The sequence below is a fragment of the Schistocerca piceifrons genome, chromosome 1, assembly GCF_021461385.2.
Source record: "Schistocerca piceifrons isolate TAMUIC-IGC-003096 chromosome 1, iqSchPice1.1, whole genome shotgun sequence".
Taxonomy (NCBI): Eukaryota; Metazoa; Arthropoda; class Insecta; order Orthoptera; family Acrididae; genus Schistocerca; species Schistocerca piceifrons.
Genome location: NC_060138.1, coordinates 196025899 through 196043881, shown reverse-complemented (window position 1 = coordinate 196043881; position 17983 = coordinate 196025899). Strand labels below are relative to the sequence as shown.

General features: G+C 42.1%; 1 protein-coding gene across 1 annotated transcript in view; it reads right to left on the bottom strand.

The window, feature by feature from the left end:
• Window positions 1-14814, bottom strand: part of LOC124800854 (protein couch potato-like) — a 176434-nt gene extending 161620 nt beyond the window's left edge. Inside the window, exons 1-3 of the mRNA XM_047263028.1 lie at window positions 14740-14814; window positions 8362-8415; window positions 756-818 (exon numbers count right to left, since the gene is read on the bottom strand). Of these exons, the coding sequence (XP_047118984.1) occupies window positions 756-818; window positions 8362-8415; window positions 14740-14787 (165 nt within the window). The 5' untranslated portion in view covers window positions 14788-14814. The remainder of the gene's footprint in view (window positions 1-755; window positions 819-8361; window positions 8416-14739) is intronic.
• Window positions 14815-17983: the final 3169 nt, after the last annotated feature.

Below are 17983 nucleotides of genomic sequence, written 5' to 3'. Positions count from 1 at the left end.
TCAGCATTTATACGTCAAGTGTGGTCATTGGCGTATCCAAACACGATAGGTCTTTTCTGCTATTCTAATCTTACTGCGCTGATTCTGTACAACCGACTGGCACATACACTTTAGCTCATTACCATGACTCACGTCACCAATGGAATTTCTCATAATCTCATGGTACCAGTTGTACACTATTTATAGCGCTCCGAAGCGACTAATGCGCTCTTTTAAGAGGTGTGAGTGATATTTTGTCCGGTGAGCTTAGCTATATGTGTTTTTTTTTTAACAGCAGTATCAGCTACAAGAGATAGTAATATGGTTGTCGTCGGCAGATCAACTTTGACGACTACTCGCTTGCTGTGGATTTGAACAGATGACCTATCATTGCTACCTGCCAGACGAGACTGATTAGGATTAGGCTGTGGCCTATTCTCAGATATTTCATTTTCCTTATAATTAACGTATCATTGTTCATTTTCTTACCAAATCAGTGAATGTCTTGATCTCCTACGCTTACGTGAGTTCTCTGTTGCGAGTTTCGGGGAATCGAACTAAGATCTTTTATATTGTTTTGAGACACACAAGGAACCGAGCCTCAAATTGATCATATATCTAGATCAATCCTTCCTACGTGTTGCTACACGACAGGAATAGGTCGCTCCGTCAACTTTAGTGGTATGTGATGTGAGATTGGGATGGGGGCTGGGTGTGAGGGTTAGGGAATGGGATTTCTCTTGGAAGGCGGCGTCGTGGCAGTTGGAGGTCCGCACCTGCAGGTCCTGCTTCGCCGCCTCTGCTCCGGCTCGAGTGTTGAACGTCACGAAGCCCACCGGCTGCAACAGAACACGTTACATATACCAACAGCTCAACAGCGAGCGTCACAGCGCTCGTTGATATTCACTAGACTAACTGCAGCACTTAACGAGATGGCAAAAATCGTGACTATTTAGAGGGCGGCTCGTGGCTACACAAACTTTCATTACTGGAAGGATAAATTAACGGCGAGCGGATGGGGAGGGTGATATCACAATAACAACTTTCCTTTTCTCTCAGCCGCTCAGCTGATACTAGCCTAAGCATAAGTTTGACTGTATTTTCTAGGCATATGGTATATATTCACATAATTAACATGCTTTGAAATTTTGCTTGAAAATTTGTGATTTATAAAACCCAATAAAAATAAATTTCAATGCAAAGTTAAAAACAGAGAATTACCTGAGATTCCCTGGAAACTCTCTGAGATTCCATTGATTTTTCCCAGGTAAAATCTAATTCCCTGAGAATTCCAGGTTTTCCGGGGTGGGCAAAATAAAACTGGCTCCAAAAATCACACACGTCTTGATATTATATCTGAAGTACCCAGTACATTCGGTCGGGTGTCAACGTAGCTTGGTACACGCAAACGTAGTCGCCGTGTATGTAAATGATTGGAGTTGCGATTCTCGGTGACAGTAGGAGAGGCTACCAGAATGCATAAGTATTGTTCGTCTTTACTGCTGTTATCTGACCCGGTAGGGTATACGCATATAAGACGGACAGGCAGAGTCAGATGTAGGATGATCACTGTGAAGGATACGGAAATGCCGCGTAGTCGTGTGAGACAGCGTTATCAGAGTCTGACAGTGTTTGAGCGGTGCCTCATCATGGGGCTCTATTTGTACGACTGCAATGCTGATTTGCGGGGCATTCTCATGTGACTGTGGCTCGATATTGGCCTGCATATCTTTGAGGTTCCGATCGACCACGTCTGAACGCCACAAGGAAAGATCACCCTATTGTGCACCAAACACATACACTCCTGGAAATGGAAAAAAGAACACATTGACACCGGTGTGTCAGACCCACCATACTTGCTCTGGACACTGCGAGAGGGCTGTACAAGCAATGATCACACGCACGGCACAGCGGACACACCAGGAACCGCGGTGTTGGCCGTCGAATGGCGCTAGCTGCGCAGCATTTGTGCACCGCCGCCGTCAGTGTCAGCCAGTTTGCCGTGGCATACGGAGCTCCATCGCAGTCTTTAACACTGGTAGCATGCCGCGACAGCGTGGACGTGAACCGTATGTGCAGTTGACGAACTTTGAGCGAGGGCGTATAGTGGGCATGCGGGAGGCCGGGTGGACGTACCGCCAAATTGCTCAACACGTGGGGCGTGAGGTCTCCACAGTACATCGATGTTGTCGCCAGTGGTCGGCGGAAGGTGCACGTGCCCGTCGACCTGGGACCGGACCGCAGCGACGCACGGATGCACGCCAAGACCGTAGGATCCTACGCAGTGCCGTAGGGGACCGAACCGCCACTTCCCAGCAAATTAGGGACACTGTTGCTCCTGGGGTATCGGCGATGACCATTCGCAACCGTCTCCATGAAGCTGGGCTACGGTCCCGCACACCGTTAGGCCGTCTTCCGCTCACGCCCCAACATCGTGCAGCCCGCCTCCAGTGGTGTCGCGACAGGCGTGAATGGAGGGACGAATGGAGACGTGTCGTCTTCAGCGATGAGAGTCGCTTCTGCCTTGGTGCCAATGATGGTCGTATGCGTGTTTGGCGCCGTGCAGGTGAGCGCCACAATCAGGACTGCATACGACCGAGGCACACAGGGCCAACACCCGGCATCATGGTGTGGGGAGCGATCTCCTACACTGGCCGTACACCACTGGTGATCGTCGAGGGGACACTGAATAGTGCACGGTACATCCAAACCGTCATCGAACCCATCATTCTACCATTCCTAGACCGGCAAGGGAACTTGCTGTTCCAACAGGACAATGCACGTCCGCATGTATCCCGTGCCACCCAACGTGCTGTAGAAGGTGTAAGTCAACTACCCTGGCCAGCAAGATCTCCGGATCTGTCCCCCATTGAGCATGTTTGGGACTGGATGAAGCGTCGTCTCACGCGGTCTGCACGTCCAGCACGAACGCTGGTCCAACTGAGGCGCCAGGTGGAAATGGCATGGCAAGCCGTTCCACAGGACTACATCCAGCATCTCTACGATCGTCTCCATGGGAGAATAGCAGCCTGCATTGCTGCGAAAGGTGGATATACACTGTACTAGTGCCGACATTGTGCATGCTCTGTTGCCTGTGTCTATGTGCCTGTGGTTCTGTCAGTGTGATCATGTGATGTATCTGACCCCAGGAATGTGTCAATAAAGTTTCCCCTTCCTGGGACAATGAATTCACGGTGTTCTTATTTCAATTTCCAGGAGTGTAATAACCTCTCGACATCTGTGTCTGCCATCCAAGAACAAGCAATGGACTTTCTGCGATATTTGGTGTTATCCTGTACCTTCAGTAGAGGCAAAGCAGTAGCCGGTCTAGTGAATTACTATTCCATGTGTGGGTTGCCGTTAACCCCACAGGACAATTGGCTGTGTTTGGAGTGACGCCATGATCGGGAAGCCTACATTGCTGATTAGTGGTGTCGCATTGTGAACAGCGATGACTCGCGGTTCTTCACTACCCTGAATGACCATCGTTAGAAAATATAGGAGCGGCCTGGGGAGGCGTCCCATTCTTCCATTTTTTGGGGATCCAGAGGGGTTTTCATGTCATAGCGTGGGGAGACCTCGGGTATGAATTCGCGTCACGTCTGGTAGCAATTGAGGGAACCCTGACAGCACAAGAGTACGCATGTTACCTCATATGCGACAGAATTCTGATGTCACGTTCAACAGGACAATGCTCTTACAAACATGAGTCATGTCTCCGGGAACTGTCCACGTATTGCTGAGGTACTCCAACGGACAGTAAGATCTCAAGATCTGTCTCTCATATAACATGTATGGGACCAGCTTGGTCGTCAACTGTGTCCCAGTGCCAACATCCAGGATATCAAGGACCAGTTACAACAGTTGTGGGGAAGCATTCCTTAGGAGAAGATACAAAGGCTGTATAACACTTATCCCAACCGAGTCACTTCATGCATCCAGGCCAAGGGAGTGCGTCATACTGGCAACTGGTCTCATACTGCCCAATTCTCTACAAATTTGACTCGATTTGTAATCAACCCATGAAGTTTCACTTCGTTTCCTCCTTCCCTTCTGTATGCTTCACTCTTTTGTCACGCTGTGCACCTTAAGATAGCCACCAGAATTTGTCATCTGCATTGAAGTCAGATGATGTAAGTTGGATTGCCTATGTAAGTTGGATTGCCTATCTTCAGGCGTATTAAGTATTTTTCGGGTCGTTTTATTTTGCCCATCCTGCAGCTTAGCTGCAGGAAACAATGCAAAAACGCTGAAACGAAGAAATAAAATAAATTACTGATGATGCTACAATTTACTAAAGATGTTAGGGCAAATACACGAAACATGGTGTGTATCAGAAATGCTTTTCGAATAGCGTGTGAAGATTATTTTCTCTTTTTGGGCAGAACAGTCTCACATGATGGAATAACATTCTTGCTTTGTCTATATTTACACTGTGTAGAATATACAAAATATCAAGGTATTTAAAAGAGAAAAAAAGAAATACATTATTATGTGAGACAAATGTCACCGATGCACCTTATCCCCGCTAGGGATAGGTGGAGGTTTCGACCCTAGTGATGTTCAGAGATGGTGTTCAAACGCCCTTGTGATGAGTATAGTCTTAGAGAAGTTGCTGAAAATGTCATCCGTTCACATTAGTGTAGAACTGGCATCTGCGTGCTGATGACTATTTAACGTGCCCTAAACAAGCTGGTATTTTACGAATAATGGCTGCTGCTCCAGCCAAGCGGCAACCTGCACTTCTGGAGGGTGTGTCGGTATCTCGTACATCAAACGCTTCATCTGCTCCCATAAAACTTCTATAGGAGGTCAGCAACATCTCTAAGACAATATTCGAGACACGGGAGTGCGAAAACCAGCTCTGAACATCACTAGCGCCAAAGCCTTCATGGAACCTTAAGGGGGAAACGATGCATCTCTGACATTTTTGTCATATAAAAAGGTGATGTTTTTAATTCCTTTAAACACTGTAAAATTTTGTATACTACCTCTTTTCACCCAGTGTACTCCGTACCCCATGTTGGTGGGTACTTGATATCAATATTAGCCACTATCACATTTTGCAACACAGGGTGTTTAATTTATTAGAACAAGCTGGACTTTTATTTCGGAGCTTGCTTTGCATTCATAGTTAGTTTTGTTCCTTTGCCAAACGCAGCTGTAATATTCAACGTCAGTATACTGATAAAAATTACGATTTTATCCAACATCAACAGGCTCTCCCGCTCTCTTTTTGACGTGTTGTTTGCTGTCGCAACTTTCGTGATCTTAGCCGACAATCGTTTAGTTTGAATGTTGAGCATGTAAGACCTTTATAGATGGACAACAAACATTTAGTAATGTCAACTGTTTTCCTTTCATTATTTCGTGAGGTTGTAATCGAAAAAAGTTTTGAAATTACGTTTAAAGTTTTCGTAAGTCGTTAAGTGCTGTCGTTATCAAATACTGAATAAGTGTAGTGCTAATCTGTAAGCTAGTATTTCACGCATCTCAGAGTTTATGACGTCATGTCTAGTGAACTATGTGGCGTATAATGATACAATTTTGTTGCAATACATTCAGTGGTATGCGTGCATACAGTCTGCGAAATATGTTACGAATGGAGTTAGTAGTAAAGGAATAGTAGCTTAAAACGTAGTACCTGATGCTGAAGTTCTGCTGCATGAAGAGCGAAAATGTAGTAGACGATAATATTTTTGCTTTCATTATTTTCTGGAGGGTGTCAGTAAGGAAAAGTTTAGAAAAGGTTTGAAATTATGAAGGTTTGCTCGAAGTCGATAAGTGTTCACATTCTTAAATACGATACTGGATGAGTATCATCTGAGTAATTAGCTCGTCGTGAGTTACGTTCCCACAAGACACAACTTCTAAACTGAATACTAAACTATTGTGTGACACTTTTAACGTAAGACTATACCTTTTAACGAGTGTATTGTGGCAGCTGGTCAATGGAAATCTACTACTATCAACGATAAGCCTTAATTTGAGGAAGCAGTTTCTGACGAAGTACGTTTGGAGCACAGCGTTATATGGCAGTGTGACATGGACTGTGGGGAAACCGGAACAGAAGAGAATTGAAGCATTTGAAACGTGGTGCTACAAAAGAACGTTGACTAAAAATGGAAGAAATGAGGAGATTCTCCGTATAATCGGCGAGGAAGAAATTGACAAGAAGGTGGCAAAGGATGGTAGGACATATGTTAAGAGAAGAGAGAAGTAGTGGAAAATAAATGTTCAAGTAAACATTCAGCTTGTTCGAATAAACAAACAGCCTGTGATCCACAAACTGCTTTTGACTTCCTTTCGAGAACAGAGATAGGGTAAAACATTTTTCTATATGTATGAGTGCCCGAATCTCTGGTATCTTATTTTTCTGACTACTACGATATGTATGGAAGGGGAAGAATTTTTGTGCAGTGAACATTCAATATCACTTGTCAAAATTTTCCTGACTAATTTTCACAAAAACCATATGTCCGAAACATTACCATTTAAGTTCCATTAATACATCCGTTAGACTTTTGGTAGGTGCCACATTTATTCAGTCGAGCAATAAGACGCACAAGTGACTGATTGTATTTTCACGAAAGACATTTAGTCATCGGACGATGTCCCCTTGTGATATGTATCTGAGACATTACCACGAATTCTATCTATACTATGTATTCTATCAAATCTGTACAGGTCGAGGGTTTTAGAGTGGAATGTCACATTTAATAAAAAAAATTGAAATTCTTTCTCTTGTAATGACAGTAGCTTAGTCAGAATGACGTCAACACGTTTTTTTCTCTAAGTCACGAGATTAGGAAATCCGTATTCATTCTCTCATTGTTCTTCTATCTTCTATACTGATACCTAGGCTTTCGTCCTGTTTCGTATTTGCTTTTTTTTTTTTTTTTTTTTTTTGTCTCTCATCGCATATAGTCTAATATCCTTCTGCCATGACCTTTTCTCCTTGCTGTTTCATTCTCACTCCTCATGCAGTCCATAATTCAAATATACCTTTCGTGCCCAATTACTATAATAATAACAATAATAATTATTATTATTCCACACTCTAACTGCTACCTCATATCGTATATGCCATATTCTTACCATAATGACCACTAACTTTATTATTACCACTTTATTAGCATCCATAATAATTTTCTCTTGACTGTTTGTTGATGACATTGCCACTTATCTCATTTCATGTTAAGGGAATGTGTTTTTAGAAATGAAAATAAGTCTCATGTCTCCAACACTTATAGTTAAAACAAGTAAATATTGAAATAAACACACAGAGCTTCTCGAACATTTAATGACGTACTGTGATACAAGGCAGATAGATGCATCTGTACCACAGAGAGTGTGAATTCCTTGTATGAGCTAATTTTATTTGGACCTATACCTGTCTAGGCAACTCAATTGGAGCTTTGTGTGATAAATTTCACTGTCAGATAAACCTCATGCAAGAACCCGCTACCTGTCTAGTACCGGACCATTCGCATTCCGAACCTATAATGGTAAGTGAAGGAGTTCGATGACTGTTTTTATCCACAGAAACTTCTTCCTTAATTTTATTTCAGTATTTGTTAACAGGGAAGCTACTGTAAAAGGAAGTTTTCTTCCCTTCCGCGAATCGATTGCATCGTTCCAAATTTCGATGTTTTCCATCTCACATTTTTCCGTGCGTTACTATGAATGTATAATTAGACCAAAATTATAAGATTAATCATGAAAGTATGATGTTTGTTACGAACGAGAAAATTGAAAAAGATTACCTTCTTTTTAGTACTCATCGTGGTGCAGGTAGCTGAATGGGAGGACAAATACCTATGTAAAATGGGGTGGACACAATAATGAAACAAATGAACATTCATTCGACATCTTAAGTACGAAAATCACACGTTGTGTGTTGGCGGTTCTTCCAGAGAAACATCTGTCGCTGTAAACAGTTTAATTAGTCTACAGAAGTACAATTAGTGCCGAACATTATTGTCGAAAGTCAACCAGCAGTCAACAGTAGGTTCCTGACGTCTGTATTGAATTTACAGAAGCTGTGAGAGTTAAGTGTTGTAAGTTGCATTATACTGTCGGAAAAGTATGAAAATTGAGCAAATCTGAAGAACCTGGAGTCACTTCGAACGTAGTTCACACTACTCACCCTACAGCATCTTGATTAATGCCTAAAAAACGACATACGCATTTCTAATGAAACAGCAATTCTTGAAGTTTGGCAAAGCACTTTCGTTGTGTTAAATACGAGAATCAGATTCGATAAGGAAGTTTTGGTCATCTTTCAGAAAAACCATATGAGACGTTTACAGGTGCTGATGAATTTAAACTAACGCATCAGCAGAACTAATGTAAAACAATCAGTTAAAATAAGTAGCTTACCGAAGCTGTCTTCCCGTTCTTGCTTGTGACTTTTAGCAGTGAACCCTCGTAACCCTGAAACAACGTATTCAACGTTTACCAATAGCAAAAGAAGGTATGCTATAACACGTAATACATATACTCTATTTAAAAGGAATTAGATGTAGGTTTTGTAGGAGGGGTAACACATACAATTCCCATTAATTAAGTACTTAAGCTACCGCAAGGCAACATAAAACTTACCAAGAAATTTTCGGAAATCCGAAATGAAATAAAGTACCCTAGTTAATGACTCAGAGCTCTGGGTTTGCAGAGTCTGAAAATGGCCACATTTCGATGATTAGTTTCTTTGCTGTTAACATTACGTTGTCACAAAAAGCTGGAGACACTTCTCAGCCAGGTTTTATTTTAAATATCCTGCGTATTCAGACAGGCAGCTACATCATTTTGAAAAATCGCTTACAATCGTTTTTACACACATTATCAAATATGGAATCTTACATACAACACATCAGCGTTGTGTATGCTGTGAGCATGGAAAACACTATATTGTAGTCAGTAAACAAAGAAATAAAAATCTCTGAATGAAGTTTCACACAGTTTAGTGCTTATATCGTTTAATCAAATCATATACCATTGAGATTTGACAGAAACCCCTTCCTGAATAAAACTGTGTACAGACAAGTGATTTCATAATTTCATAGAGTCACGTACCATTACATTGAAATACACAGCTAAATATATAATTCTATGTGCATCAGAGTATCATTGTACATGTAATGAACAGTCAGTTTCAGAATCTGGGACCCACATACTTAGCAAATAAAGAATTAAGAAAGTACCCTGGTTTATCCGTGTGTCGCATTATACACGTTTCGTCCGCGATATAAAATTGAAACGATTTTATTGGTAGGATTATACGCTTTCAAAGTAATTATAAAAATGATATGCACATGCAGTTCCCTCTTAAATCCAAACACCACAGCTTAATCAGATGTATTATTTTTCTTGGTTTTCATAGCGTGAAAATATGAAACAATATGAAGGAAATTAATAGGTAGTTAGAAGTTACCAGAAATAAATTATTTACTACTCTCAGCATCTATATCTGTGGCTGTAACGAGTAAAATACGTATTTTCTATTTTTTTTTTTATTTTCATACTTTTGATACTAATATGTTTCGAGCTTTCGCCTACCATCTGGTTCCATATCATGTTTAAATTTGACACAACATTTGTTTATAATATATTTTATTTAGTATAAAATAAAATCTTTCCCAACTTATCCTACTGTAGCATTCTGTTTTGGCGCTGCTGTTGTTTCTTGACTTGTACTTCAACAATAGCCGGTTTCTCTGGGTTATCTCGTCGGAAGTATGCATCGACCATTGTGGACTATGTCCACCCCTATATGATAAAACTCTACCATCTGGTGAGCAAGATGTATGAGACAGGTGAAATACCCTCAGAATTCAAGAAGAATATAATAATTCCAATCCCAAAGAAACCAGGTGTTGACAGATGTGAAAATTACCGAACTATCAATTTAATAAGTCACAGCTGGAAAATAGTAACACGAATTCTTTACTGACGAATGGAAAAACTGGTAGAAGCCGACCTCTGGGAATATCAGTCTGGATTCCGTAGAAATATTGGAACATGTGAGGCAATACTGACCTTACGACTTATCTTAGAAGAAAGATTAAGGAAAGGCAAACTTACGTTTCTAGCATTTGTAGACTTGGAGCAAGCTGGAATACTCTCTTTCAAATTCTAAAGGTGGCAAGGGTAAAATACAGGTAGCGAAAGGCTATTTACAATTTGTACAGAAACCAGATGGCAGTTATAAGACTCGAGGGGCATGAAAGGGAAGCAGTGGTCGGGAAGGGAGTGAGACAGGGTTGTAGCCTATCCCCGATATTATTCAATTTGTATATTGAGCAAGCAGTAAAGGAAACAAAAGAAAAATTCGGAGTAGGTACTAAAATCCATGGAGAAGAAATAAAAACTTTGAGGTTCGCCGATGACATGGTAATTCTGTCAGAGACAGCAAAGGACTTGGAAGAGCAGTTGAACGGAATGGACAGTGTCTTGAAAGGAGGATATAAGATGAACATCAACAAAAGCAGAACGAGGGTAATGGAATGTAGTCGAATTAAGTCGGGTGATGCTGAGGGAATTAGATTAGGAAATGAGACACTTAAAGTAGTAAAGGAGTATTGCTATTTGGGAGCAAAATAACTGATGATGGTCGAAGTAGAGAAGATGTAAAATGTAGTCTGGCAATGGCAAGGAAAGCGTTTCTGAAGAAGGGAAATTTGTTAACATCGAGTATAGATTTAAGTGTCAGCAAGTCGTTTCTGAATGTTTTCGTATGGAGTGTAGCCACGTATGGAAGTGAAACATGAACGATAAATAGTTTGGACAAGAAGAGAATAGAAGCTTTCGAAATGTGGTGCTACAGAAGAATGCTGAAGATTAGATGGGTAGATCACATAACTAATGATGAAGAATAGAATTGGGGAGGAGTTTGTGGCACAACTTGACAAAAAGAAGGGACCGGTTAGAAGGACATGTTCTGAGGCATCAAGGGATCACAAATTTAACATTTGAGGGCAGCGTGGAGGGCAAAAATCGTAGAGGGAGGCCAAGAGATGAATACACTAAGCAGATTCAGAAGGATGTAGGTTGCAGTAAGTACTGGGAGATGAAGAAGCTTGCACAGGATAGGGTAGCATGGAGAGCTGCATCAAACCAGTCTCAGGACTGAAGATCACAACAAAAACATATGCAGTTCGTTATTCATCAGCACGATGGCATCAACTAACAGGACAATACAAGGTGTCGTATAATTCGCAGGGACATGGGTGGCTCGAAAAACTCCAGAAGTTTAACGTACTCCCCTTGACACCAAACTCCCCGGGTTTAAAATCAGTGAGGCGAACTCAGTCGGGCAGTTCGCGCCATGAATCGTTAACCGAAAATCCTGGTGCAGCTAGCTAAGGCACTAGGGTCGGCTAGGCTCCACATCCCTTTTGGTGCTCCCAGAACCTCACTGACTTCCGTCCTGCACGTCTCACAGCAATATGTGCTGTAATAGGTTTTTATTCAGGCTTTTTACGAGTGGTGACATTAATGTAGCTGGACAGTGTAGTAAAAAGATTTGAAATGAAAACTTCTGCATTAAGTTCCCATTTCATTGGGCTGGTATTTGACCCACGGTCTACTGTAACAAGAAATACGATAGTACTACAGCGCTTGACATATTACAATTTACTGTACACTGGGACCCATTAAAGGAAATGCTTCACGTGTCTCTTCAGTTCAATGTAATACTGCACTCTTATCTGCAGTGAAACACCGAGTCTTTAAAACATTTCCATACAATCTTGTGAATTTTAACTAGGCTGTACAACTCACTGCTCCACATTTTACAACCGCATCAACGAGAGTGCTGTATGTTTCACTTCTGAGGTGGCCTCAGACAGAAAAATACAGAGGGTTGAAGTCCGGTGAATTTGTAGGCCAAGGCACATGCCCAGCTCGTTTTAACCATCTTGGCCCATAGTGATGCTTCAGATATCGTCTTACATAGTCAGAAAAATGTTCCGTGATACTGTCACGCGTTTACAAAATTCATCAACCATGGGCCATGGATAATATTTGAGCTGAATTAGGACTGCACTTGATAGGTAGCTTTGCATTTCAAATGCATTTGTGTTTGCGGTAGCTACATAGATTTTCTTGTTGTTCGATTCTCAATTCAGAGTTTTCCACAGATAACACCATGTTGAACAAATACTGTTCCTAACATCTTCTTTGAAAAAAAAAAGAACCAAGGTATAGCGTTACGTGTTTCACTTATTTCTTGTCGGACCAGCTTTTTTAAAAGGCATTTGTCAAGATGAACTTCTTTTTTACTTATCCATTTCGTTTCTCGTTGGGCGGCGCAACTTGTGCGCTGCAGGCAGACCGGGACGCTTACAAAACACAGGGACAGAGCGGCATCTGGGCGATGATAAACTTCTGCCGCCCCACCCCAGCGCCAGCTGAAGATGGAAATCCCAAACTTGTGGATTGTTTCATAACTTGGCCGCAGCAGAAGGGATCTACCAAACCGTAAATATTTTCCCACATAACTTGCCTCGGCTGCAGGCACCGGAAACTTCCGCTTCCACCGCCGCCCTGTTCTGCACGTTCGTAGTGAAACACTTGAGCTTTCGGCAATAACCCGAAGGGAAAGAAGAGAGATGTGACGCTCCTGGCGGGTACAATCGCGGAAGTTCGCTACCTGTCTGCCTCAGGGAAAGGGGAAATGTAGTGGTAATCACAGGTGAGTCTGAAGTCTATTATTTTATCGTCTATAATGTCTATATCTACAGTCATACTCTGTACACTGCTGTGAAGTGCATGGCGGAGGGCACTTCCCACTGTACTAAATATTGGGGTTCCTTTCCGTTCCATTCGTATATGGAAGGTGAGGAACGAGACTGCTCAAGCGCCTCATTGAAGGTTGTCATCTACATCTACATTTATTTCGCAAGCTATCTTTAATGTGTGGAGGAGGGCACTTCGTGTTTCACTTTCACTTCCGCCCTTTTCCGTTACAGTCGCGAATGGTAGGCGGGAAGAACGAGAGTCGGTAGCCCTTCATATGCCCTAGAAACTCTCCAATTTTACCTTCATAGTCTTTTAGCGAAATTTACGTGGTAGGAGCAACGTACTGATTGACTCTTCGAGGGACATATGCTCTTAGAATTTCAGCAGTAAGGAAGTCTATGATATACAGCGCCACTCTTGTAGGGTCTGCCACTGAAGATGGATGAGGATGTCTGTGACGGTTTCGAACCTTATACAGAAACCTGTGATGAAACGTGCTGACCTTCTCTGGAACTTCTCTATTCCCATATGAACAATACCTGCCAAGGATCTCCAAGTGATGAGCATCGCCCTAAGAAGGGTTTTACAAGCTACCGACTACATAAGTAGACAGTATTATCTGAGTGCTGTGGGTAGGCATTGCGCCTACGCAGGCAGCCACCAACATTACATCAGAGGAAAGTGGTCACATAACTCGCAGGGGCCAGCCTTCCTGCGGACAGACGCAACTCGGCCGTGGTTCGCTCGGCCATCAGATGGCATCCCAAGCGCCTATAGAGATCGCTGGCACCACTGTCCTGTTATCCTCTGCAGGCGAGTGTCTTTGGTATTCTGGAGCTGTAGCGACGACGAGCAGTTCACTTCGACAGTGCTTACTGGGCTAGGTGCCGAATCCCATCAATCAGGAACTCTCCTTGAAGCCACCGCACTGACGACGCCACGTTTCATGTTAGTGGTCTTGACTGTGTTTCCATATGCTGGGACTTTGAAACTGGTCCTTCTGAGACTAACTCTGTGGCTGAATGTACAAAACTTTGGGCTGTCCTGTCAGGACCTGAAATTTCGCTAGCGAAGTGTATTGTGTATTTACTAGTTCGAACGTTTCCTAGCAGTGTTTGTTTCCTGTCTAAAGGCCTTCATTCTTCAAACCATATTGATGTTTATTCGTTCTTCCAAAAAGTGACTGTTTTTGTTCACGCCTTTGATCTCTCTGATGATGTTACTGTGATTTCATTACTTGACAAGAGAGTTTCTTTTCAGTATTGTTTATTCCTTATTCATGAAGTACTTGTCTTTGGCAAGTAATTAATTCTTACCATGTACTAAAACACACGTCGGAGATGACGTACTCTCTCATGTTAAATAAACTTTGCACCAACAATCTACGCGAACATTTCTTGTCCGCCAAACCAGGCCGACTAAGCACTGAGAAGTCTCTCAGTGAGCGGTTCTAACGTGTGGGTAACACATTTTAATCAGGTTTAGCAAGAACGATCTTCATTGAAAACAAAGAGATACGTATTTCGGGCTTATTGATAGACACTCCCTTGCTTTTCAGACAATCGAGGTCGATGTCGACCGAAAATAGTATTATCAGTGCTGTACTTCGAAATATTGTCAAAATAAACATTTTCAATTAAATGTAATATGGGATCCAAAGTTAATACTGTTGGACTTATTAATATTCGTATTTTTTCATGCTGTAGCTACGGTACGCGTCATTCTGAGCAACCAGCAGAGCGAGGTAGGCGGTCCAGCTGTTAAGGCGTTGGACTACTAAACTACGGGTCTGTGTTCAATTCTTGGTCGTGTCTTTTTCTTTCATTCGATATATGCTTCGGTGTATGTGATAATATTCTTCTAATCGGAATACCTTTCTTTGCCTTTTTAAAGTAAAACATCGGGGAGTGTGATCAATAATCAAACAAGACTAATTTATTTACAATTTCGAAGCACTAGGAAGAATACTCGGCAGTTGAGCTAGGTAAAAGTGTGGAATTCATATGTCAGCAGACTCACCTCATAGGCCCTGAAGAGTAAGTACAGTTCCCTTGGCTTGGCATCCATCGGCAAGCCACTCACGAACAGCGTGCGCACCTGCAAAGAATAAAACCTCAGTCAGACTTTCTTCGGACAACCTTTTGTTAGTACAACTGCGGAATAAATGCAAAGTGATCCAAGAATACTGAAACGACATAATAAGTGATGGAAATATATTTTTATGATTATTTGATCCATATCCATTATGGCAGCGCAATGGCAGAGGTAACCGAATAAAACCATTGTGGGATAAAATGTTCTTCACAAGAATTTTGCGAACAAGGATATAAACTTGCGACGCATAATTTTTATTTAGTCGACTGTGCGCTACTATATTTTTTTAATGCATAGAAACCTAATGGAGTATCGTATAGATCCATAGTGGTAAGTATTACTGATAGCGATCTGTCTGTTCGAAGGGTATAGTTAACCTAGCGGTTGTGTTATTGTAAACGGAGTGGCAGCGCAGTTTGAGGCGCTATGTCACGGATCGGGCGACCGCTCCCACCGGAGGTTCGAGTCCTCCCTCGGGCATGGGTGTGTGTCTGTGTGTGTGTGTGTGTGTGTGTGTGTGTGTGTGTGTGTGTGTGTGTGTGTGTGTGTGTGTGTTGCTCTTGGCATAAGTTAGTTTAAGTTCGTTTAAGTAGTGTGTAAGTCTAGGGACCGATGACCTCAGCAGTTTGGTCCCTTAGGAATTCACACACGTTTGAACTTTTTTTTTCTTTTTAACCTAATGATTAGAGCATTACCTCTCGAAACGCCTTGTTGAGTTTTGTCTAGGACAAACATTACGGTTGAGTGTATCTAATTAAAACATAACAGCCGTTACTTCACACCCGTAATCGATAATATGTAAAGAGGACCGCCATGTATGGTCGAATATACACGGTTCTAATATGCTGAGCACTGAAGCACAGTATTGAACCTCCGCTGGTATACTTAATCAGTCGATCTTAACTCGACAGAAAATTTTGGGAGTCTTTGGAAACAGCAGGTGAAACGTAACAATCAACATCTTGGCAATTTGGAGATTCTACGGGATTCAACCATCAACGGATAGCTTCTGTTGGTTGTCACATCTTGAAGAAACTTGTTGACCATCTTTCTGTCGAAACAGAAAGCATTATCAAGGCTTCAGCCGATGTTACACTGTATAAGCACAGTCTAACATAAACAGTAGCGTCGGTCACCGGCGCCAAAGTTGGAACAACACTGACGCCCCTAGCGATGAGAAAACCAGCCGTAAGATTAATGTTTATTCTTAAATGTTTTTCTACTTAGTTGCCGAAACTGTCATTATATTTTTGCGTTCCAGCCATTAAGAAATGATCAAAAGACATGAATGATTGTGAAATAAATGTAAAAACTGATTCAATGACATAAGCTACAAGTTATTCACGAAGAAGTACTTTCGACTATGAATATACACCTTATTCCAGTGAAAGCAAGAGAATAAAAAAAAAAATTCGTGTATGAAAAATATACGCTTTTGTTGTTATCTGTTCTTATTATCATATGCACTTCCCGTGATACGTAACAGTTTTGTGTGGAATGTAATGATTCGCACGTGCGTACATGTCACTCCACTTTCTAATCACGAATATTTTTGTAAGTGTAATTCTTTTTCTTCAGAGTCTGATGTGCAAAGGCTCTTGCCGGTTGTGGTTCAGATATAGAAATAAATGAGGAACTGGTTTCTTCTGTGTTGGGAAGTAGTTTTATTGCTATCGACATTTTATTATCACATCTGTTTGGTTTTTCCCTTCAGCTTCAGTTTTTGGTAGCTTATTTCTCAGGTTAAATAATGTAGGTTTTGCAATCTATACAAGTTTCTTACGTTCTAAATTCACTGATTTTATTGGAAGTGTAGCGAGGAAAATTTCACGTTGTCCAATAGATATACGACGTCTTTCTGCTGAAGTGCAGGTCTTTTTCTTTTTGCAAACTATTACTTTGTTCTTAAAAGAAAACCAAATTCTGAAGTAATACGAGTAAGGGAATCGTAAATAACCTATCCTATAATGTACTGCATTATCCGTCCCATGGTCCCTATAAAACTAAAGCAAGACAAACGTGGTGTTACTTCTTAATCAGTGCCGAAATGGTTCAAATGGCTCTGAGCTGTATGGGGCTTAACATCTGAGGTCATCAGCCCCCTAGAACTTAGAACTACTTAAACCTAACTAATCTAAGAATATCACACTCATCCATGCCCGAGGCAGGATTCGAACCTGCGACCGAAACGGTCGCGCGGTTCGAGACTGAAGCGCCTAGAAGAGCTCGGCCACAACGGCCGGCGCTGTGAATGTCAAAAATGGAGTTAGAGTGTCGTGGCTGTACCTGTTAGACTGTGGTATTAGCGCGATGTTTTCTGCGGTTGACAAATTTTTCTCCAGTAGGCTTTTTATGCATCTTGTATCGCGATGGTACAAATTATGTTCGAACAGTAGCGTATTCGTAAGAGGTCACCTCTGTTGCAGGCTCCCATACCACAGAACAGTGCGTAACAGGGGAGACTTACTCCGAGTACTGCGTGTCGTGTCGTCAGGCATCAGTTGCAGCCCCTGGGATTCGCAGACACAGTACACGGCCTCTCGGGGAGCTGTAGTGGCCCGCGGGACCCTGAGACAGGTGACACCCGCCACTTTCGGGGAACTCCTCAGAGTACTGCAACTTGCTTTCGGCTGAACATTAGCATTTGACACCCACTGTGTCGGCAAGTCCCTTTGGTGGGGCACCATGCTCTCCAGCAATCTGTCAGCTTGGCGAAAGCGAGAGTTTGCAGTAAAAATTTCCTCATTAGTCTCTTACATTCGTGTATAACAGCAGTTGATTTTATTATTCGTCTTTCCGTACAGCCTCCAGACTTGGAGACGTACTAGCGCTCTAATGTCTTGGGCGATAGCTACACTAGTGGGTTGACATTAAAGTGAGGTGAAACTGATTACTTGTCAAAGTTGGGAAACAATACAGGTATTTATCGTCGGTTTCGACCGGAAAAGTACAGACTGTTTGATTGTTGTAAGTACAAACGAAAGGGGCGAGTATGTGACAACGAAACTAGGAAATAATCACTATAAGTGTATGTATGAATGCATGGTTTCGCGGCGATATGAATTAATAAAATTTTCTCGGGCTTCCAGCCGGGTCAGCTCATGAGGTCTGTGAAGGACGATCTAGGGTTTAGAACGCCTGGAGTGTACAAGATACCATGTTAGTGTGG